General features: G+C 44.8%; 1 protein-coding gene across 1 annotated transcript; it reads right to left on the bottom strand.

The window, feature by feature from the left end:
• Nucleotides 1–2,916: 2,916 nt before the first annotated feature.
• On the bottom strand, nucleotides 2,917–22,128 carry LOC113875805 (putative killer cell immunoglobulin-like receptor-like protein KIR3DX1). The gene is made up of 7 exons (XM_027514478.1): nucleotides 22,068–22,128; nucleotides 6,908–7,174; nucleotides 5,732–6,031; nucleotides 5,290–5,390; nucleotides 4,085–4,385; nucleotides 3,777–3,827; nucleotides 2,917–3,032 (listed from the first exon to the last, which is right to left on the bottom strand). Exons 1-7 carry the CDS (start codon nucleotides 22,126–22,128, stop codon nucleotides 2,917–2,919), a joined length of 1,197 nt encoding a protein of 398 aa, XP_027370279.1.
• Between the last annotated feature and the right edge of the window lie 894 nt (nucleotides 22,129–23,022).

Genomic DNA, 23,022 nt, shown 5'->3' with positions numbered 1-23,022 from the left:
ACTGTGTACCAGGCATTGGTGCCACACAGCAGAAATACACCCATGACCCAGGTACACCCATCTTCTGTGTGTGGTTGAAGAACTCAGATTCTGCAGAATGAAGGCATCAAATGCTAACATTCAATTTTTTTTTTTTTAAAGAAGTAATCTGAGAACAACTGGGGTTCAAATCTACACTGTGAACATTCAGAAAAATGAAGATCATGACTTTGGTCCCTCACCTAGAGGCAAGGAAAAAAAAGGGGGGGGAAAAAAAACCAATGGATAATTAGGGGAAACATGGAAACAGTGACAGTAGCAACACAGGAGCCCCAGAATGTCTTCACTTTAAGCGATCCTGATATTTCTTGGTAAAAGAGTTCTTGGGTGGTTTAGTTCTAAGCCAGGAGAGACATCACACACAGAGAGCTCAGTGAGCAACTAAGGCTCCGTGGAGCTTGATTTTCATCCCATTTGCCACTCAGTTCACACCGGGGTCCTCATGGTGTTATCCTCTTCAGCCCTCTGCTTGGTTGAGCCAAGCCACGTTGAGCCAAGCCACATTTTGCCAACAGTTGATAACTTAAAAGGCACAAGATTCTCAAATCCTTGGCTTTGGAGAAAAGAAGCAAAAAAGACTAAACATGTGAATATCGATGGATTAACACAACATGTGCAAAGCCTCGCTGGGGCAGGTGTTCTCTCTGCAGCCCTCAGTGATCTGGCGTGGAATGTCCAGTAGTATTATCTGTGATGAGGGCCTTTTAAAACATCTGCTCTGTCCAGCACCATGGCACCTGGCCACATGATGCTCCTGAGCACTTGAAATGTGGGTGTGACTGAAGAACTGAATGCTTTACTTCGTAGAGTCATTGTCTGTACCTCGTGGCTGGGTAAGTACTTTATCGGCCAGTGCAGATCCAGACTAGGGGCATCTTGTTGTCTTGTTTCTACCCCTGGAACCCCAGCATCCTCAGTGCACACGGCTGGGAAAAGGCCGAGGGGCCTTCCCCGATGGCTCAGTGGTAAAGAATCCGCCTGCCAATGCAAGAGATATGAGAGACGTGGGTTTGATCTCTGGGTCAAGAAGATCCCCTTGAGAAGGGAATGGCAACTCACTCCAGGATTCTTGCCTGGAGAATCGCATGCACCTAGGCGCCTAAAGAGCTACACAATGTCATGGGTCCGCCATGAGTCGGACATGACTGAAATGACTTAGCATGCAAACACACAGTCTCGTGTGGCAAGAGGCACCACACTGGATATCTCAAACAGAATATACTTCATCTTTTTATTTGGCCAACTTGCATTGCTTTTGTTATTGTTTCATGGAAGGCATTTTGTTTTAAATATAGCAGTCTGCACATGTCAATCTTAAACTTCCAATCTCTCTCTCCCCTCATCCTTCCCCTCTGTAACTCTAAGTTTGTTCTCTAAGTCTACAAGTCTGTTTCTGTCTTGTAAACAAGTTCATTTTTGTAAGCTATTACTGAACAGAGGTTTTTTAAAATTGGCTTTATTTTATTTTAAACTGAATAATTTGAAGACTCAACTTGCAAATTGTTATGCTTTACTGGAATTTTTGAAAAAGTAGGACGATCATGGTAAGCTACCCAGTATGTGCAATTGATTAGAATAACTTCTCCCAAAAGGTTACATAGTTAAAACAGACTATTAGAATACCCAGGGGATTACTAAGAGGTGGTGGGATTTTTGGAGACTATCCTATAATTGTTTTACTCCACTGTTCTCCTCAGAGCTGCAGGGCTGCTTTGGAGGAGGAGAAGGAGTGCCCATGGAGGAACCCCTTTAAAAAGAGATGTAGCTCTTCAATTTTTAACATTCTGTGTGCTCAAATGATGGGGCCAGGTCAGGGTCAGCATGGTCTTGGTTTGCATCGAATTCCTCATAGATAGTAGTCTCGGCAGAGAGGTGCATGAGGCTCAGGAGTGAACACTGTCTCAGAGAGGGTCCTGTGGTTCAAGTGGGTGAATATCACATCCTCTGCTGATGGGTCCTGAGAGGAAGGAGATGTGAATGATGGAATGAAATGTGATCTTCGAAGGCTGGGGCATTGGGCATTGGAGGGGCTCAGGCTATGGCAAGGGTTTGGGTGGAAGGACTCACCTCACCATTCACTGTTCTGTCTTCTTTGGGCTCTCCTTCCATGATGGCAACATCTGCGAATGGAAGAGAGTCAAGGCTCTTGGGGTGGGGGCGATTCTTCTAGACCTCCATATCTTTGGTGGAGACATCAAAGCCAAAAAAAGCAGGGGTGTGCCCCAGGTTGCTGAGTCTGTCTACTCCACTAAATTAAAAAAAAATCCCCTATACAAGCCCAGCCACTGACAGACTCTCTCAGGAATCTGTTGAAACCCAAGAAGTCCATCCTACATATTCTGTTATGGACCATCGTCTAATGCGTATCAGCAGATTCCCGAGATCATAAAGGGGAGAAGAATGGATGGCTGTGGTTGAAGGGCAGAACAGGCCTTGGAATGTTCCTGGGGACCCAGGGATAAAGGGTCAACCTTCCAGTGCAGAGAGTATGGGTTCTATCCTAGGTGGGAGAACTGAGATCCCACATGCCTTGAAGCAACTATCCTCAATGCTGCAACTGCTGAGCCCACGAGCTCTGGAGCCTTGAACTGCACCCCAGCACAGCAGTGAGGATCCCTCATGCTGCAGCTGAGACCTGATTCAGCTAAGAATAAATTAACACATATTTTCATAAATAGAACAGGGTTCCATGGGTCTCTGGAATATATTCATTCAGGGAGTACAACAATGGAAATCACTTTTTAACCTACAGGAAGTGAAAACGCCATTCTCTGCTATGAGCCCACCTCATCCTGTGTCAGATGACACTGTGCTTCCCTCCTTCAGACTTATGATTGTGGGAGAACACCAGTGACAGCTTGGCTCTTCATACTTACTTTATGGGTAACCAGTGCAGACAAGAACAGCGAGGAAGATGCTGGTGTAGATGAAGGCTACGGAGAGCCTAAGGAGAAGGTGCAGCTGTCTGGAGTGGCCTTGAGGAAGCCGTGCTTCTGCCAACGATCAAAGGGAAGAAGGTCTGGTTATTCGTTGCATCCACCCTGCCCCTACACACAGGAGTTATTGTATCCTTGTGTCAAAGTGTGTCAGCAGCTCTCAACCTGATCAGTATGGTCTCCACTTCCCAGCAGGTACCACAGCATCCAGGAGAGATGCTAGCAGTGGATGAAGTAAAGAGGCCATGGAAGACCAGCAGCGGTCTGAAACCAGGTCCCCCAGGCACCAATGCAGTTTATCTCTGCTGCCCCATGTGACAAGGCATGGTAATTTTGCATGAATGGGGACTGCTTTAATCCTCCATATATTTCCCCCTCCATCCACATATACCTGGAATGGAATCCTCAAGAAGACATGACACTTCTATTTCTGAACTGTGAAATGTTTACTTCATAAAACACTAACAGAGGAATAGCACATATTGAAGGTGCTCCCTAAAACTCTCCCCTTGTCCCCTGCATCCTTCCCCAAAGATACTGGTGGAGGGAGGGTAAGCATCTCCCTTAAGCATGGGGTCAAATCACTTGGTCTCGCTTTGTTCACTTTAGAAATTCCCAGTCCCAGAGAATGAGAAACTCAATGCCCTCTCTGGTTCTAATACAGACCATGATCTCAAATGCTGACATGACAGGGATGTTGAGGAGCCCAAAGTCACAACTGGGAGGTGGTAGAATGAACACTCACACAGGGACCCTCTGTCTTCTCAGAAATTTGCTGAGATAGGAGACCGTCTTGCTTACCTTCTGTGGTGTGTGGATCCATGATTGATGGGCAAGTACTTGTAGTGGATCCTTAGAGAAAAAAGCCAGAAGGGGTGAACAGTAACTATTCACTATGATCTGTCAGGCTTGGGTGACCCTGCATGACTGGCTCATAGCTTCACTGAGGTACGAAGGCCCCTTCACCACTACAAGGCTGTGATCCATGTGGAGGAGATAGTGAAGGACAGAGGAGTCTGTTGTGCTGCAGGCCTCAGGGTGGCAAAGGGTTGGACAACATAGCGTCTGAACAGGAACAACAAAGCATGGGCCAGGAAGAGGTTGCTCACCTGTGACAGACAGGAACAGTGGGTCGCTGGAGTTTGACCACGAGTAGGGAGAGCGAGTGAAAGAGCCGTAACACCTATAGACCCCGCTGTGGGCTGGGGTCCCAGGACCCAGAGGGAACTCTGCCTGGAGTGCTCTGCGGGGGCTCTGCCCTCCAGCGAGATGGCGTCCAAGGTTCACCCCCTCCCTGAGCAAATGGAACTGGTCAAAGGCACTCTCGGAGCTGCAGACCAAGGTCACGTTCTCTCCTGACCTCACCATGGGGCCCCTCTGGGCTGAGAGAGAGGGTTTTTTTGGACAGACCTGGAAGGAGGAGAGCTTGATCTTAGAGCACAAAGTAACTCTACTCCTAAGTAGAGGACTAAAGCCTGAAGAGTGCAACAAGAGCAGCACTGCAATGAGAAGGCCGCCCACCGCCAGGAGAGAAAGCCCCACAGTAAGGGGTACCCAGCACAGAGAGGGTGGGTTGATTTGGGAGAACGGCATTGAAACATGTATAATATCATATATGAAACGAGTCACCAGTCCAGGTTCGAATCACGATACTGGATGCTTGGGGCTGGTGCACTGGGACGACCCAGAGGGATGGTATGGGGAGGGAGGAAGGAGGAGGCTACAGGGTGCGGAACACATGTATACCTGTGGTGGATTCATGTTGATATATGGCAAAACCAATACAATACTGTAAAGTTAAAAAAATAATAAATAAAAAAAGAAAACTTAGAAATAACTTTAAAAATGGAGTGTCATTTAAAATCCTTTTAAAAAATACATAATTTTTTAAATGGATTGTCATTTAATATTCTTTTTTAAAGAAAGAATATATGTATATGAATAACTGAATCACTCTGTTGTACAACAGGAATTAACAACATCTGAAATCAACTAGACTTCAACAAACATAAATAAGATAAAATAAATTATAAAAATCAACCAGATGTGCCATTCTCTTGAAATAAGCAGACTACTACTAAATAGACTACTAACTACTGCTGGGGACCATCAGCAAACATGGCATTGACCCAGAAGAAGAGATTATGGAGTGAAAATTGCCAGAATCTCATTAATCTTTGACCACCTCTTTCTTGAGGGCGTGTTCAGCGCTGCCCTGCCCACCCCCAAGGGCTGGAAGGGATGGTTTAGCAGGGATGGTTGGAGGGGCCACTCCCCCCGCCTCTTTGTGCAGAAGGACGCGTTAAACCGCGACCCTGAGCAATGTCAGGGTGTCAACCTCCATCACGATCACCCAGGGGCTGAACAGCAAGGGCGTCTGGTACCACAATGTGCTGCTGACAGAGGAAGGGAGCTCTGACATGAAAGCGGGAAACCAACCCCTTAACCAACCATCGTTGGCTGCCTGAGCGGGGAATTTCCTGGGTCCCTGCTCTGGTTCATTTTTCTCTATTGGTCGTTCTTTCATGTTCTTGGTCCTTCAGTCTGTCACCGGCTGTGTCTTCTCCTTAGTACAGGGCAGGGACTCTGTTCTCTTTTCCCTTCCGTGTTCACACCTCCTCTCTCTCTGGTTTGTTCCCTCTCCTGAGTTTGTGAGTGTCTCTGCACGCCTGTCATTCTCTCCCAGTACTGATGCTGGACTGGACACCAGACCTTCTGTGACACAGAGAGCAGAAGGGACGTATGGCCACACTCACCTGTGATCATGATGTCCACAGGGTCGCTGGGGGCTGACCACTCATAGGGGGATCTTCTGAGAGAGCCGTAGCATCTGTAGGTGCCGGCACTCGCCAAAGTCATGGGGCCAATGGAGAAGTCAGCTGGGGCATACCCACCAGTGAGCATCTCTCCACGTCTCTGGAAATGCCCTGTGCTGTTTTCATGGTGCAGGATAAACTTGTCAAACATCACCAGTGAGTGACAGCGGAGGGTCACATTCTGTCCCTGCTGCACGAGGGGCCCTGGGTGGGCTGAGATGGAGGGTTTTGTGAACACACCTAGGAACAAAAGGTTGTGAGCTTCAGTGAGTCACCCACCTTGGCCCTTCCGCTGACATCTGAAGGTGTAAAACTCCTCCCCATTTACCAGCGGAGCCAACTACCCTTCCTGTGTGTTTTGTTGCATTCTCTTTAGCCTTGTTCTCGGGTTTTGGCTCATGTTTCTTTTTGTTCAAGACCTCCCCTTCCTCTGTGCTCATTCTAAGCCCTTTAGCTGTTGGATCTGCTCTCGGGTTCATGCATGTTTACTCAGTCACTTCAGTTAAGTCCGACTCTGTGCAACTCCATGGACTGTAGCCAGCCAGGCTCCTCTGCCCATGGGATTCTCCAGTTGAGAATACTGGAGTGCGTTACCATGCTCTGAGCTTCATCCCATCCCTAATATGTGTGGTGGGGGCTGGGGTGGGTCTGAGGATGCATACCCTGGCTCCCTTCACACTCATCTAGAATGTGGGCGCTGACTGCAGGACATTGGGGTGGAGGTGGAGAAAAGGGAACATTTCCCCATCTGTGTCCCCACCTCATGCCTCTGAGACATTCCTGGGACTTGTCCCTGAGGCTTCAGCTCCTTCAAATGGGATTATAGCTCCCTAACGGGTGGCAGGTGCTGGATCAGGGTCCTGCTCCATCCTCCCTGCTGGTAGGCAGTGGCAGCATCCTGTCTAACTCATGCCTAGGGAGGCTCCTCCTTCCTGCCTTGGGGCACCCCATCCCTCTATTCTACACCCTGAGTTTAAACACTCAGAGTGGGTTCTCTTTCCCAGGTTTGGTCCTGGCTGGGAGTCCTGAGGAAGTCTTGCTCTGCATGGGCAAGTGGACCTAGTGTAGGATTACCTGCAGGCACGGCTGTACTGGGCTGGGCTGGACCCCTCCTACCTGAGACCACAATCTGCAGGGGGTCACTGGGTGCAGACCAGTAGGCTTCAGAACATGTGTAGGACCCGGCATGTTCTCCGGTCACCGGGCCAAGGGTGAAGTTATTGAAATGATGTCCTTGGAGCTCAGACAAACGCCTTTTCCCATCTGTTTTGAACAGTCTGAATCTCTTAAGTGGGGAATGGGAGTGACACTGAAGAGTCACAGTCTGTCCTAAGGGAACCACGGGGCTTGGCCAGGCGGACAAAGACAGCTTCTCATATTTACCTAGGAGAAAAGGAGACACAGGCTTTGAGAAGAAAATGGGAACAGTCAGCTCTCCCCACAGCCCTCGTGGGTGGGCTTCCCCTTTAATTCTTCGAACTCTTCTCCCCTAAAGTGCATCACACTGATGCTCAAGGACACCTGGGGCTTGGGGACAGACAGAGACACAGTCAATCCAGGACGGACATCATGGAAATTCTCAGGACATGAATCACTCCTTGGGTTGACAAAATGTTGAGAACCTTTCTCTCAAAACACAAAAAACCTGGGCTGCCCAGTGGTTAGGACTTGGCACTTTCTCTGCCAAGGGCCCAAGTTGAAACCCTGATCCTGGAAAGATCCCACAAGCTGCACAATGAAGGCAAAATAAAATACCACAGAAAAATTGATGCATGGAGAAGAAGCAAAAGGACTTCCCTGTTGCATTTGTTGTAGCTCAAAATGGTAAAGAATCTTCCTGCAAGGCAGGAGAACAGGGTTCAGTCCCTGAGATGGCAAGATCCCCTGGATAAGGAAATGGCAACCACCTCCATATTCTTGCCTGGAGAATCCTATGGACAGAGGAGCCTGGTGAGCTACAGTCCATGGAGTCGAAAGGAGTAGGACATGACTGACTAACACTAACACAACAAAGCAGTGAAAAAGCCACTAGACTAAAAAGAAGGAAGTAAACCTTGAACCTCGCTCCTTTGTTAACTAACCTACATCAAATGTGTGACAAGGTCCAAGTGGCCCTGCCTGATGACCAGACCCTTCCCTGGGGTCAGGTCTAGCGGGCGGTCCTGCAGATCCTGTTGTTAAGGGCCAGTTGGAGATGCCAGGAGCCAGCTTGTAGGGGAGGGTCTGTGGGCTGCAGCCTCTTGCTCCCCTCTCATGATAGAAATGGCACTCAGTGGGCCTAGCTCCCAGCTCCCAGACTTCACACTGTGCCTTCAGGTCCAGAGTCCAGAGCTGGGCTAACCTCTGGTGAGAGCAAAGATGACTATCAAGGCCAATAGGAGGACCTGGGATCCACAGGACACACGGCTCTCGCTGTACTGACAGGGGTCTCACCCCCGCCCCCAGTGTCATCTGCATCAGCCCCAACTACTCTGCTCAACAGAGAAATAAGGGATGGGGAGGACTCACCCACAGCTGCCCAGATCCTTAGACTCACACAGAATCCTAGAAGGAAAAGCCTGTCAGAAATGGCTTGTCCTGATGGACCCCACGCTCCTTGCACCTTCATCCAGGGAACCTGGTCAGTGGTGTGAAGACCCCCCGATTTCCACCATAACCCTCTCCGACTGTGTCTTTCTGGACTCACCGAGACTCAGGAGGCTGAGGAGTGTGGGGCACATGGCTCTGCTTCTGTGAGACAGGAGGCAGAACTGAGCAAAGCTGACAGAGGCACAGGATGCGGAAGCGGGCGGTGTTGTTGTTACAGTCAGCCTGGGTCATGTCATAACATGGGAAGATGGCCAGCCTCTTCTCACTCCAGGGATGGAAGTCTGACCTGAGCCGCATCACAGAGCATGCCTCATGACCCGATCGTCACTTTTTGTTTCCCTAAACACTATAAACCTAAGAGGATTCAGACAGATCTTACTGCCTTTAGGAAGTAGTATCGGTGATTCAGTGTATACCATGCAGGATGCTGTTCCCAAGCTCATGATAAATCTCATTAACCTTAACTCTTCAAAGAAGAGAAATCACATGTTCCCACCTCGTATGTCAGGCTCAGTTCAGGTTGCCAATTAAAGACTCATTAATACTTTTATTCTGCATTCTTTTTCCCCCCTATTTTCCCCTTTATTTTCTTTTATTTTTTAACTTTACAATATTGTATTGGTTTTGCCATATATCAACATGAATCTGGCACAGGTACACGTGTTCCCTATCCTGAACCCTCCTTCTCCCCATACCATCCCGCTGGGTTATGGGAGGACCAGACATGCATATTATGGCTCTTTGAACATATGAAAAAATTCTATATTGTAATATATGTGATTAAGAAACTAACTGTGTTAGTTTCAGATGTACAACAAAGTGAATCAGTGATACATATACATGCATCTATTGCTTTTCAAATTCTTTTCCCACTTAGGTAGTTACAGAATATTATGTAGAATTCTCTGTTTTATACAGTAGGTCCCTGTGGTCATGCGTTTTTAATATAGCCTTGTGTATACGTCAGTCCCAAACTTCCAATCTAACCTCCCCCTGACACTATTCCCCTGGTAACCGTAAGTTCATTCTCTGTGAGTCTGTGTTGTAAATAAGTTCATTTTTTTAGATGTCACAAATAAATGATATCATGTGATATTTGTCTTTCTCTGACTCTTCTTCATCTGAAATTATTTCGTGACTGTGAGTGGAAACTTCGCACACACAACACTCTCTCTCTCTCTCTCTTCCTCCCTTTCCAATCCAAGGACCACACATGTACACAAAGATAATGTGTGTAAAGATGACTGTGGTGTTTTTTTGGGAGGGGGATTTGTTCTGCCTGAAAAGGTGGACAACCTTACTTCCTAGATACTCAAAGGTACACAAATATGTCAAGTAGAGACTTCCAAGCTCCAAAATGCTTGAGTGAGGAGCGTGTCCAGAACAATCAACTCCAAACTGGGGCAAAATGGCCCAGCTGTTTCAGGACTCCAAGGGCAGACATACACCCAGTTCAGCTGTTGTTCATAGACAGGAAAGAACCTCAGTAAGGGCAGTGATTCCACACCATTTTACTGGGGTTGGGGGTCGTTAAGATTAGTGATGCTTTGTAAGTAATAAATCTGGTCTCCCCTTGATCATTATGTATGTAATGGAGTAACAGTACAGTCGCTTTTCTTAAAATTTCCTCTTATTTACTTAATATCATGTTTCAGAATTGATCTGTATTCTTTGTCATTTCAGTTTGTGCATTTTTACTGCCATTAATGTTTCATTGCAGATATAGAAACCACAAATTTTTAAAAATTAAAAAAGTTATTGTAGTATAGTTCATTTCTGCTGTATAGCACAGTGATTCAGCTCGACATATATATTCTTTCCTTTAAGATTTATGCCAGGATACTGAATAAAATTCCCTGTGCCATACTGTAGGACCTCATTCTTTATCCATTCTATGTATAAATAGATTTCATCTGCTAATCCCAAGCTCCCGGTCCTTCCCTCCTTGGCAACCACAAGCCTGTTCTGTATGTCTGTGCCTGTTCTCTATGTCTGTGAGTCTGTTCCTGTTTCATTGATATGTTCCTTTTAGATTCCACACATGGGTGATATCACAGAAAATTGTCTTTCTCTTTCTGTCTACTTCACTTAATATGTTAATCTCGAGGTTCATCCATGCTGCTGAAAATGGCATGATTTCATTTTTTTAATGTCTGAGTGGTATTCCATTCTCTGTCTGTATAAGCATATACATCTTCTTTATCCAATCATCTGTCAATGGACAATTAGGCTGTTCCCATGTCTTGGCTATTGTAAGTTTTGCTGCTATAGGCATAGGGGTGCATGAGTCATTTCAAGGTATAGTTTTTTTCCAGATATATGCTTGGTACTGGAATTGTTGGATCATATGGAAACTCTGTTTTTACTTTTTTTGAGGAACTTCCATACTGTTTTCTACAGTGGCTGCACCAGTTTCCACTCCCCCAACAATGTAAGAGGGTTTCCCTCTTCTCCACACCCTCTCCAGCATGTTATTCATCAACTGTCTAATGATGGCCATTCTGATCACTATGAGGTGGTGCCTCCTTGCAGTGCCGATTTGCCTTTCTCTACTAATGAGCAATGCTGAGCATCTTTTCATATGCCTGTTGGCCATCTGCGTATCTTCTTTTAAACCACAGATATCGATTGTGAGAGTGACGTCTACATATTTTCTCTAAAATGAACGACACCTCTGCCAATGTCTCACGAATGTGCTCTGAGTCCAACCTCACATTGTTTGTCAAGGGACAGAGTGATGAGGTCTTCAGGAAAGGAATAGTGACTTTATTGGAAAGCCAGCAGACCAAGGAGATCATGAACTTGTGCCCCATAGAATCATCTTACCTGACTTAGATGGGCTTTCTGGGGAGTGAGAGGGATGGTCAAACAGTGTTTACTGAATGCAAAATAACCCTAGCCCATGGGGAAGAAAATTCCAAGAAAAGAGAACAATACACATTAAACACCCATGTGTGAACTCACACTTTCACACTTACACACACACACAGACACACACACACTAAAACAGGAGGAGGTGTTGCTGGTTGTTGCAGTGTTTTAATTAACTAGTTAATGGCTGTGCTGGGTCTTCTTCGCTGTGCACAGGCTTTCTCTAGTTGTGGGCAGGGGGGTTGCTCTTTGCTGTGTGCAGGGTCTCTTATCGCTGTGGCTTCTCTTGTTGTGGAGCACCTGCTCTAGGCACATGGGCTTGAGGCCCACTGGCTTAACAGCCCCAAGGCATGTGAAATCTTCTCTGTCCTGGGATCGGGCCCATGTCCCCCACATGGGCAGGCAGATTCCCAACCAGTGGACCAGCAGGGAAGCCCTGTTGCAAGCTTTTTCCCCCCTTAATTTATTCACGTTTAATTAAAGGGCAATTACAATACTGTGATGGTTTCTGCCATACATCAGCATGGATCAGCCATAGCTATACTTACGTCCCCTCTACTGTGGAAATCTTTTAATCCTGGAATCCTTTGTTCTTGAAGCTGTCCATGCAGATCTGGTCATTAAGCCCCTGACAATGCAAAAGGTTCTGTCTGTTCTGTCACTTTTTATCTCTATACGAATGGGAAAGTGTTATACCTTTTAAGTTCAGAGCCTTGAGAATAGTTTAGGCCCTTAGTCATGTCTGACTCTTTGTGATCCCATGGGCTGCAACCCACCAGACTCCTCTGTCCATGGGGGTTCTCCAGGCAAGAATGCTGGGGTGGGTTGCTATTTCCAGCTCCAGGAGATTGTCCCAACTGAGGGATCGACTCAGGTCTCCTGTGTTGCAGGCAGAGTCTTTATCATCTGAGTCACCAGGAAAGCCCACCAGTAAAATAATGTGATTCAATATTTCCTCCCACAATTAACATTGCCATTGTTTTCCATTTACTTTTATCATGGACATGGTGGGATTTTGGCATCATGCTTTCACTCTCAGTGTAGCATAACACTGACGTGGTATACCTGTGGTGGATTCATTTCGATATTTGGCAAAACTAATACAATATTGTAAAGTTTAAAAATAAAATAAAAAAAAGAAAAAAAATAGAAGTATGAATACAATGCTAGATTTCTAATTTTTTAAAAACTGTATGCAACAAGCAAAAAAGATTTACTGTATAGCATGGAGAACTATAGTCAATATCTTGTAATAACCTAAAATGGAAAATAATCTGAAAAATAATGTTTGTGTGCTTTATAACTGAAAATCACCTTGCTGTGCACCTGAAACATTGTAAGTCAACTACACTTCAATAAAATATGTATATGATGAGATTACAAAATGGAACCAGTAAAATAAATAAATTTTAAAACAAGATGAAAGAAAATGAAGTCACTCAGCCGTGTCCGACTTTTTGCAACCCTATGGACGGTAGGCTGGCAGGCTCCAATGTTCATGGGATTTTGCAGACAAGAATACTGGAATGCACTGCCATTTCCTTCTCCAAATAATGCAGGCCAACTGCAGCATAGTCCTTGATGGTCTGTGTACTCACTCTCACATTCCAACTCTGCCTAGGGTGTATTCACATGGGAACCCGAGCTGCACAAAAGAGTCTCAGCCCAGATGGTGGGTTTGTGGAAGGTCCCTGGAAGGAAATCAGAGGCTGAGTCCCAGGACTTCCCCACCCCTCACTCCCCAGCTCATCTCATGAGCCCTTCCAGGTTTCACCAGCATCACTCTAGAATCCCAGTGCCCTGACCTTGCCCCCTACCAACTTCCTGGGACTCAAGTGAGATATGGGTCCCAGGAGACCCAGGAGGAATCACCTGCAGGGTTAGGGGTCCTCTGGCCCAGACTCAGCCCTGGAAGTGAAAGATTTGCCACCAAAAGCTTGGGCCGATTCTCTCCCCATCAGAATCCCTGGCCCCTCACGCTGTCTGAACCCTGAGGTTCCCGTGAACTGGGGGCAGGGTGGGCATCATGTGCCCCCCTGCAGTGCCCTCCCTGCTCTGCACAACTGGCAAAGGAGAAGAAGCTCAGAGAAGATGGAAGGCATGTCTACAGCTCTGAGTGCCCAGCTGCCCCTGCCCCTGCCCTGTACAGATGAGGAGACCACGGGGCCCTAGAGGACAAACAGGATGTGGTCCCTGGGGGGCTGCCACCACCCCTCAGGGTTCCCACGGCCATGGACTCACAACAGGGTGTGGCCCCTCCGTGGACCTTGCTCTGATGTCTCCAGGCAGGGCTTAGGAGGCATCTCAGCCCAGACATGAGGTCTCAGCTCTTTCTCTTTCTGCCTGGTCTAACCCCCTGCTCCAGAGGGTGGGACCAAGGTTCTCGTTCTGAATCAGCCCTGGACAGTTTGGCTCCAAATAAGACTCAGCTAGAACAAATAATTTCACAATTTGTATGGAAATACAAAAAACCTCGAATAGCCAAAGCGATCTTGAGAAAGAAGAATGGAACTGGAGGAATCAACCTACCTGACTTCAGGCTCTACTACAAAGCCACAGTTATCAAGACAGTATGGTACTGGCACAAAGACAGAAATATTGATCAATGGAATAAAATAGAAAGCCCAGAGATAAATCCACGCACATATGGACACCTTATCTTCGACAAAGGAGGCAAGAATATACAATGGATTAAAGACAATCTATTTAACAAGTGGTGCTGGGAAATCTGGTCAACCACTTGTAAAAGAATGAAACTGGACCACTTTCTAACACCATACACAAAAATAAACTCAAAATGGATTAAAGATCTAAACGTAAGACCAGAAACTATAAAACTCCTAGAGGAGAACATAGGCAAAACACTCTCCGACATACATCACAGCAGGATCCTCTATGACCCACCTCCCAGAATATTGGAAATAAAAGCAAAAATAAACAAATGGGACCTAATTAACCTTAAAAGCTTCTGCACATCAAAGGAAACTATTAGCAAGGTGAAAAGACAGCCTTCAGAATGGGAGAAAATAATAGCAAATGAAGCAACCGACAAACAACTAATCTCAAAAATATACAAGCAACTCCTACAGCTCAACTCCAGAAAAATAAACGACCCAATCAAAAAATGGGCCAAAGAACTAAATAGACATTTCTCCAAAAAAGACATACAGATGGCTAACAAACACATGAAAAGATGCTCAACATCACTCATTATCAGAGAAATGCAAATCAAAACCACTATGAGGTACCATTTCACACCAGTCAGAATGGCTGCGATCCAAAAGTCTACAAATAATAAATGCTGGAGAGGGTGTGGAGAAAAGGGAACCCTCTTACACTGTTGGTGGGAATGCAAACTAGTACAGCCACTATGGAGAACAGTGTGGAGATTCCTTAAAAAACTGGAAATAGAACTGCCTTATGATCCAGCAACCCCACTGCTGGGCATACACACTGAGGAAACCAGAAGGGAAAGAGACACGTGTACCCCAATGTTCATTGCAGCACTGTTTATAATAGCCAAGACATGGAAGCAACCTAGATGTCCATCAGCAGATGAATGGATAAGAAAGCTGTGGTACATATACACAATGGAGTATTACTCAGCCATTAAAAAGAATACATTTGAATCAGTTCTAATGAGGTGGATGAAACTGGAGCCTATTATACAGAGTGAAGTAAGCCAGAAGGAAAAACATAAATACAGTATACTAACGCATATATATGGAATTTAGAAAGATGGTAACAATAACCCGGTGTACGAGACAGCAAAAGAGACACTGATGTATAGAACAGTCTTATGGACTCTGTGGGAGAGGGAGAGGGTGGGAAGATTTGGGAGAATGGCAATGAAACATGTAAAATATCATGTAGGAAACGAGTTGCCAGTCCAGGTTCGATGCATGATGCTGGATGCTTGGGGCTGGTGCACTGGGACGGCCCAGAGGGATGGTATGGGGAGGGAGGAGGGAGGAGGGTTCGGGATGGGGAACACATGTATACCTGTGGCGGATTCATTTTGATGTTTGGCAAAACTAATACAATTATGTAAAGTTTAAAAATAAAATAAAATTAGAGAAGTAAAAAAAAAAAAAAAAAAAGAACTTTATTTTCCCTGTCCCCTACAGAAATGGAATTTACTTCTCACCTTTGATCAGTTCATAAATTATTGCAGAGACCTACTCTGTACCAGGCATTGGTGCCACACAGCAGAAATACACCCAGGACCCAGGTAAACCCATGTTCTATAGCTGGCTGAAGAATTGAGATTCTGCAGAATGCAGGCATCAAATGCTAACATTCAATTATTTTTTTAAAAGAAGATATATAAGAATAACTGGGGTTCATGTCTACACTGTGAACATGCAGAAGAAGGAAGATTATGACATCTGGTCCCCGAACCTAAAGGCCAAAAACAAATAAGGATAATTAGGGGAAAAAATGGAAACAGTGACAGTAGCAACACAGGAGCCCCAGAATGTCTTCACTTTAAGCGATCCTGACATTTCTTGGTAAAAGAGTTCTTGGAGGGTTTAGTTCTAAGCCAGGAGAGACATCACACACAGAGAGCTCAGTGAGCAACTAAGGCTCTGTGGAGCTTGATTTTCACCCCATTGGCCAGCTCAGTTCACACTGGGGTCCTCATGGTGTTATCCTCTTCAGGCCTCCGCTTGGTTGAGCCAAGCCACATTGTGCCAACAGTTGATAACCTAAAAGGCACAAGATTCTCAAATCCTTGGCTTTGGTGAAAAGAAGCAAAAAAGACAAAACACGCAAATATCGATGGATTAAGACAACATGTTCAAAGCCTCCCTGGGCAAGTGTTCTCTTTGCAGCCCTCAGTGATCTGGAGTGGAATATCCAGTAGAATTCTCTGTGATGAGGGGACTTTTTAAACATCTGCTCTGTCCAGCACCATGGCACCTGGCTGCATGATGCTCCTGAGCACTTGAAATGTGGTGGGTGTGACTGAAGAACTGAATGCTTTACTTCATATACGTGTAGAGTCATGGCTGGGTAACTACTTTATCGGCCAGTGTGGATCCAGACTGAGGGGGATCTTGTAGTCCTGTTTGTACCCCTGGAACCCCAGCACACTCAGTGCACATGACTGGAAAAGGGTTGAGGGGCCTTCCCTGATGGCTCAGTGGTAAAGAATCCGCCTGCCAATGCAAGAGACATGAGAGACATGGGTTCAATCCCTGGGTCAAGAAGATTCCCTCGAGAAGGGAATGGCAACCCACTCCAGGATTCCTGCCTGGAGAATCCCAGGCACAGAGGAGCCTATCGAGCTACACAACGTCATGGGTTTGCCAAGAGTTGGACATGACTGAATTGACTTAGCAAGCAGACATACAGCCTAATGGGACAAGAGGCACCGCACTGGATATCTCAAACAGAATATACTTCATCTTTTTATTTGGTCAACTTGTATTGCTTTTGTTATTGTTTCATGGAAAGCATTTTGTTTTAAATATAGCAGTCTGCACATGTCAATCTTAAACTTCCAAAGTATCTCTCCCCTCATCCTTCCTCTCTGTAACTCTAAGTTTGTTCTCTAAGTCTACAAGTCTGTTTCTGTCTTGTAAGCAAGTTCATTTTTGTAAGCTATTACTGAACAGAGGTTTTTTTTAAATTGGCTTTATTTTATTTTAAACTGAATAATTTGAAGACTCAACTTGCAAATTGTTATGCTTTACTGGAATTTTTGAAAAAGTAGGATGATCATGGTAACCTACCCAGTAAGTGCAATTGATTAGAATAACTTCCCCCAAAAGGTTAGATAGTTAAAATAGAGTGTTAGAATAGCCAGGGATTACTAAGAGCTGGTGGGATTTTTGAGGATGATCCTATAATTCTTGGACTCCACTCTTAACTTCAGAGCTGCGGGGCTACTTTGGAGGAGGAGAAGGAGTGCCCACGGAGGAACCCCTTTAAAAAGAGGTCTAGCTCTTCAATTTATAACACTCTGTGTGCTCAAAGGATGGGGCCAGGTCAGGGTCAGCATGATCTGGTTTACATCAAATTCCTCATAGATACTGGTCTCGGCGGAGAGGTGCATGGGGCTCAGGGGAGTGGGAGTGAGCAGTCTCTCAGAGAGGGTCCTGTGGTTCAAGTGGGCGAATATCATACCCTCTGCTGATGGGTCCTGAGAGGAAGGAGATGTGAATGATGGAATGAAATGTGATCTTCGAAGGCTTGGGCATTGGGCATTGGAGGGGCTCAGGCTATGGCAAGGGTTTGGGCGGGAGGACTCACCTCTCCATTCACTGTTCTATCTTCTTTGGGCTGTCCCTCCATGATGACAACATGTGCAAATGGAAGAGAATCAAGGCTCTTGGGGTGGGGGCGATTCTTCTAGACCTCCATATCTTTGGTGGGGACATCAAAGCCAAAAAAATGCATGGGTGTGCCCCAGGTTGCTGAGTCTGTCTACTCCAACCTAATTAAAAAAAAGAAAAAAGAAAAGCATTCCATATATAAGACCAGTCAGTGACGGACTCTGTCAGGAATCTGTGGAAACCCATGGAGCCCATCCTACATCTTCTATTATGGACCATCCTCTAATGTGAATCAGCAGATTCCCAAGATCATAAAGTGGAGAAGAACAGATGCCTGTGGTTGAAGGGAAGAACAGGGCTTGGAATGTCCCAGCTGGCCCAGGGATTAAGGGTCAACCTTCCAGTGCAGAGAATGTGGGTTCTATCCTGGGTGGGAGAACTGAGATCCCACATGCCTTGAAGCAACTATCCTCAATATTGCAACTGCTGAGCCCGTGAGCTCTGGAGCCTTGAACTGCACCGCAGCACCACAATGAGGATCCCCCATGCTGCAGCTGAGACCTGATGCAGCTAAGAATAAATTAACACATATTTTCATAAAAAGAATAGGGTTCCATGGCTCTCTGGAAGATATTCATTCAGGGATTACAACAATGGAAATCAGTTTTTAACCTACAGGAAGTGAAAACGCCATTCTCTGCTATGAGCCCGCCTCCCCCTGTGTCACATGACGCTGTGCTTCCCTCCTACAAACTTATGATTTTGTGTAGAACACCAGTGACAGTTTGACTAAAGCCCAAAGTGTGCCACAAGAGCAGCACTGCAATGAGAAGCCCGTCCACTGCCAGGAGAGAAAGCCCCACAGTAAGGGGTACCCAGCACAGGGAAAAGTTCAGAAATAACTTTAAAAATGGAGTGTCCTCGCTCTGTGAAAAATACCGTTGGTAGCTTGATAGAGATTGCATTGAATCTATAGATTGCTTTGGGTGCTATACTCATTTTCACTATATTGATTCTTCCGACCCATGAACATGGTATATTTCTCCATCCATTAGTGTCCTTTTTGATTCCTTTCACCAGTGTTTTATAGTTTTCTATATATAGGTTTTTAGTTTCTTTAGGTAGATATATTCCTAAGTATTTTATTCTTTTCGTTGCAATGGTGAATGGAATTGTTTCCTTAATTTCTCTATTTTCTCATTGTTAGTGTATAAGAATGCAAGGGATTTCTGTGTGTTGATTTTATATCCTGGAACTTTACTATATTCAGTGATTAGCTCTAGGAATTTTCTGGTGGCATCTTTAGTGTTTTCTATGTAGAGGATCTTGTCATCTGCAAACAGTGAGAGTTTTACATCATATTTTCCAATTTGGATTCCTTTTTTTTCTTTTTCTGCTCTGATTTCTGTGGCCAAAACTTCCAAAACTATGTTGAATAGTAGTGGTGAAAGTGTGCACCCTTGTTTTGTTCCTGACTTTAGGGGAAATGCTTTCACTTTTTCACCATTGAGGATAATGTTTGCTGTGGGTTTGTCATATATAGCTCTTATTATGTTGAGGTATGTTCCTTCTATTCCTGCTTTCTGGAGAGTTTTTATCATGAATGGATGTTGAATTTTGTCAAAGGCTTCCTCTGCATCTATTGAGATAATCATATGGCTTTTATTTTTCAATTTGTTAATGTGGTGTATTACATTGATTGATTTGCAGATATTGAAGAATCCTTGCATCCCTGGGATAAAGCCCACTTGGTCAGTGTGTATGATGTTTTTAATTTGTTCTTGGATTCTGATTGCTAGAATTTTGTTAAGGGTTTTTGCATGTATGTTCATCAGTGATATTGGCCTGTAGTTTTCCTTTTTTTTTTTTTTTTTTTTTGTGGCATCTTTGTCAGGTTTTGGTATTAGGGTGATGGTGGCCTTATAGAATGAGTTTGGAAGTTTACCTACCTCTGCATTTTTCTGGAAGATTTTGAGTAGGATATGTGTTAGCGCTTCTCTAAAATTTTGGTAGAATTCACCTGTGAAGCCGTCTGGACCTGGGCTTTTGTTTGCTGGAAGATTTCTGATTACAGTTTCAATTTCTGTGCTTGTGATGTGTCTGTTAAGATTTGCTATTTCTTTGTGGTTCAGTTTTGGAAAGTTGTACTTTTCTAAGAATTTGTGCATTTATTCCACGTTGTCCATTTTATTGGCATATAATTGCTGATAGTAGTCTCTTATGATCCTTTGTATTTCTGTGTTGTCTGTTGTGATGTCTCCATTTTCATTTCTAATTGTATTGATTTGATTTTTCTCCCTTGGTTTATTGATGAGTCTGGCTAATGGTTTGTCAATGTTATTTATCCTTTCAAAGAACCAGCTTTTGGCTTTGTTGATTTTTGCTATGGTCTCTTTTGCATTTATTTCTGCCCTAATTTTTAAGATTTCTTTCCTTCTACTAACCCTGGGGTTCTTCATTTCTTCCTTTTCTAGTTGCTTTAGGTGTAGAGTTAGGTTACTTATTTGACTTTTTTCTTGTTTCTTGAGGTATGCCTGTATTGCTATGAACTTTCCCCTTAGCACTGCTTTTACAATGTCCCACAGGTTTTGGGTTGTTGTGTTTTCATTTTCATTCATTTCTATGCATATTTTGATTTTTATTTTTTTGATCTCTTCTGTGATTTTTTGTTATTCAGCAGCATGTTGTTCAGAATGGGAGAAAATAATAGCAAATGAAGCAACTGACAAACAACTAATCTCAAAAATATACAAGCAACTCCTACAGCTCAATGCCAGAAAAATAAACGACCCAATCAAAAAATGGGCCAAAGAACTAAATAGACATTTCTCCAAAGAAGACATACAGATGGCTAACAAACACATGAAAAGATGCTCGACATCACTCATTATCAGAGAAATGCAAATCAAAAGCACAATGAGGTACCATTTCACGACAGTCAGAATGCCTGCGATCCAAAAGTCTATAATCAATAAATGCTGGAGAGGGTGTGGAGAAAAGGAAACCCTCTTACACTGTTGGTGGGAATGCAAACTAGTATAGCCACTATGCAGAACAATGTGGAGATTCCTTGAAACACTGGAAATAGAACTGCCTTATGATCCAGCAATCCCACTGCTGGGCATACACACCGAGGAAACCAGAATTGAAAGAAACATGTGTACCCCAATGTTCATCACAGCACTGTTTATAATAGCCAGGACATGGAAGCAACCTATATGTCCATCAGCAGATGAATGGGTAAGAAAGCTGTGGTACATATACACAAGGGAGTATTACTCAGCCATTAAAAAGAATACATTTGAAGCAGTTCTAATGAGGTGGATGAAACTGGAGGTTTTTATACAGAGTGAAGTAAGCCAGAAAGAAAAACACCAATACAGTATACTATTGCATATCTATGGAATTTAGAAAGATGGTAACGATAACCCTGTATGTGAGACAGCAAAAGAGACACAGATATATAGAACAGTCTTTTGGACTCTGTGGGAGATGGAGAGGGTGGGATGATTTGGGAGAATGGCACTGAAACATGTATAATATCATATAAGTAAAGAATCACCAGTCCAAGGTCAATGCATGATACTGGTTGCTTGGGGCTGGTGCATTGGGATGACCCAGAGGGATGGTACAGGGAGGGAGCAGGGAGGGGGGTTCATGATGGGAACACGTGTACACCTGTGGCGGATTCATGTTGATGTATGGCAAAACCAATACAATATTTTAAAGTAATTAACCTCCAACTAAATAAATAAATTTATATTAAAAAAAGAAATTGCAAAAAAATTTAATAAAAATGGAATATCATTTAAAAAATAAATAATTTTTATAAAATGGATTTTATTTAATATCTTTTTTAAAAGAAAGAATATATGTATATGAATAACTGAATCACTCTGTTGTATAACAGGAATTAACAACATCTGAAATCAACTAGACTTCAACAAACATAAATAAGATAAAATAAATTTTAAAATCAACCAGATGTGCTGATCTCTTGAAATAAACGCAACCTACTAACTACTGCTGGGGACCATCAGAAAACATGGCATTGACCCAGCAGAAGAGATTATGGAATGGAAATTGCCAGACTCTCATTTAATCTTTGACCACCTCTTTCTTTTTTCTTTTTTTAACCCATTTTTTAAAAAGTTTTATTTTATTTTTAAACTTTACATAATTGTATTAGTTTTGCCAAATATCAAAATGAATCCGCCACAGGTATACATGTGTTCCCCATGCTGAACCCTCCTCCCTCCTCCCTCCCCATATCATCCCTCTGGAGGGCGTGTTTAGTGCTGCCCTGCCCACCCCCAGGGGCTAGAAGGGACTCCTTAGTGGGAGGGATGGAGGGACCACTCCCCCCTCTTTGTGCAGAAGGACATGTTAAACCAAGAGGCTGAGCAACTTCAGGGTGTCAACATCCGTCTTGATCACCCAGGGGCCAGACTGCAAGGGCGTCTGGTACCACAGTGTGCTGCTGACAGAGGAAGGGAGCTCTGACATGAAAGCAGGAAACCAACCCCTTAACCAACCATCGTTGGCTGCCTGAGCGGGGAATTTCCCGGGTCCCTGCTCTGGTACATTTTTCTCCATTGGTCGTTCTTTCACGTTCTTGCTCCTTCACTCTGTCACCGGCTGTGTCTTCTCCTTAGCACATGGCAGGGGCTCTGTTCTCTTTTCCCTTCCGTGCTCACACCTCCTCTCTCTCTGGTTTGTTCCCTCTCCTGAGTTTGTGAGTGTCTCTGCAGCCTGTCATTCTCTCCCGGGACTGATGCTGGACTGGACACCAGACCATCTGTGATACAGAGAGCAGAAGGGACTTGTCTGGCCACACTCATCTGTGATGATGATGTCCACAGGGTCGCTGGGAGCTGACCACTCATAGGGGGACTGGCTGAGAGAGCCAGAGCATCTGTAGGTGCCCGGTCTTGCCAAAGTCATGGGGCCAATGGAGAAGTCAGCTGGGGCATGCCCACGAGTGAGCATCTCTCCAGGTCTCTGGAAATGCCCTGTGCTGCTTTCCTGGTGCAGGGTAAACTTGTCAAACAACAGCGGTGAGTGACAGCGGAGGGTCACATTCTCTCCCACCTCCATGAGGGGCCGTGGGTGGGCTGAGATGGAGGGTTTTGTGAACACACCTAGGAGCAAAGAGCTTGTGAGCTTCAGTGAGTCACCCCACCTTGGCCATTCCCCTGACATCTGAAGGTGTAAAACTCCTCCCCATTTGCCAGAGGAGCCAGTTACCCTTCCTGTGTGTTTTGTTGCATTCTCTTTAGCCTTGTACTCAGGCTCTGGCTCATGTTTTTCCTTCTGGCTCATGTTTCTCTTTGCTCAAGATCTCCAGCCTCCTCTGTCCTCATTCTAAGCTCTTTAGCTGTTGGACCTGCTCTGGGGTTCATGCATACTTACTCAGTCACTTCAGTTGAGTCTGTGCAACTCCATGGACTGTAGTCAGCCAGGCTCCTCTGCCCATGGGATTCTCCAGTT

This window comes from Bos indicus x Bos taurus, chromosome 18 (genome assembly GCF_003369695.1).
Source record: "Bos indicus x Bos taurus breed Angus x Brahman F1 hybrid chromosome 18, Bos_hybrid_MaternalHap_v2.0, whole genome shotgun sequence".
In the NCBI taxonomy this organism is placed as follows: domain Eukaryota; kingdom Metazoa; phylum Chordata; class Mammalia; order Artiodactyla; family Bovidae; genus Bos; species Bos indicus x Bos taurus.
The sequence above is the reverse complement of the archived record's forward strand: the minus strand, read 5'-3'. Positions and strand labels throughout refer to the sequence as shown.

Excerpts from the sequence above, each read along its gene's own strand:
- LOC113875805 (XM_027514478.1), bottom strand. The coding sequence starts at position 22,128 with ATGGAGAAAAATGTACCAGAGCAGGGACCCGGGAAATTCCCCGCTCAG. Across the intron at positions 4,386-5,289 it reads ACACCCTGACATTGCTCAGG|GTCTGTCCAAAAAAACCCTC; the intron begins GTCGCGGTTTAA and ends TCCTCCTTCCAG. Across the intron at positions 3,828-4,084 it reads ACTGTTCCTGTCTGTCACAG|GATCCACTACAAGTACTTGC; the intron begins GTGAGCAACCTC and ends TTTTTCTCTAAG.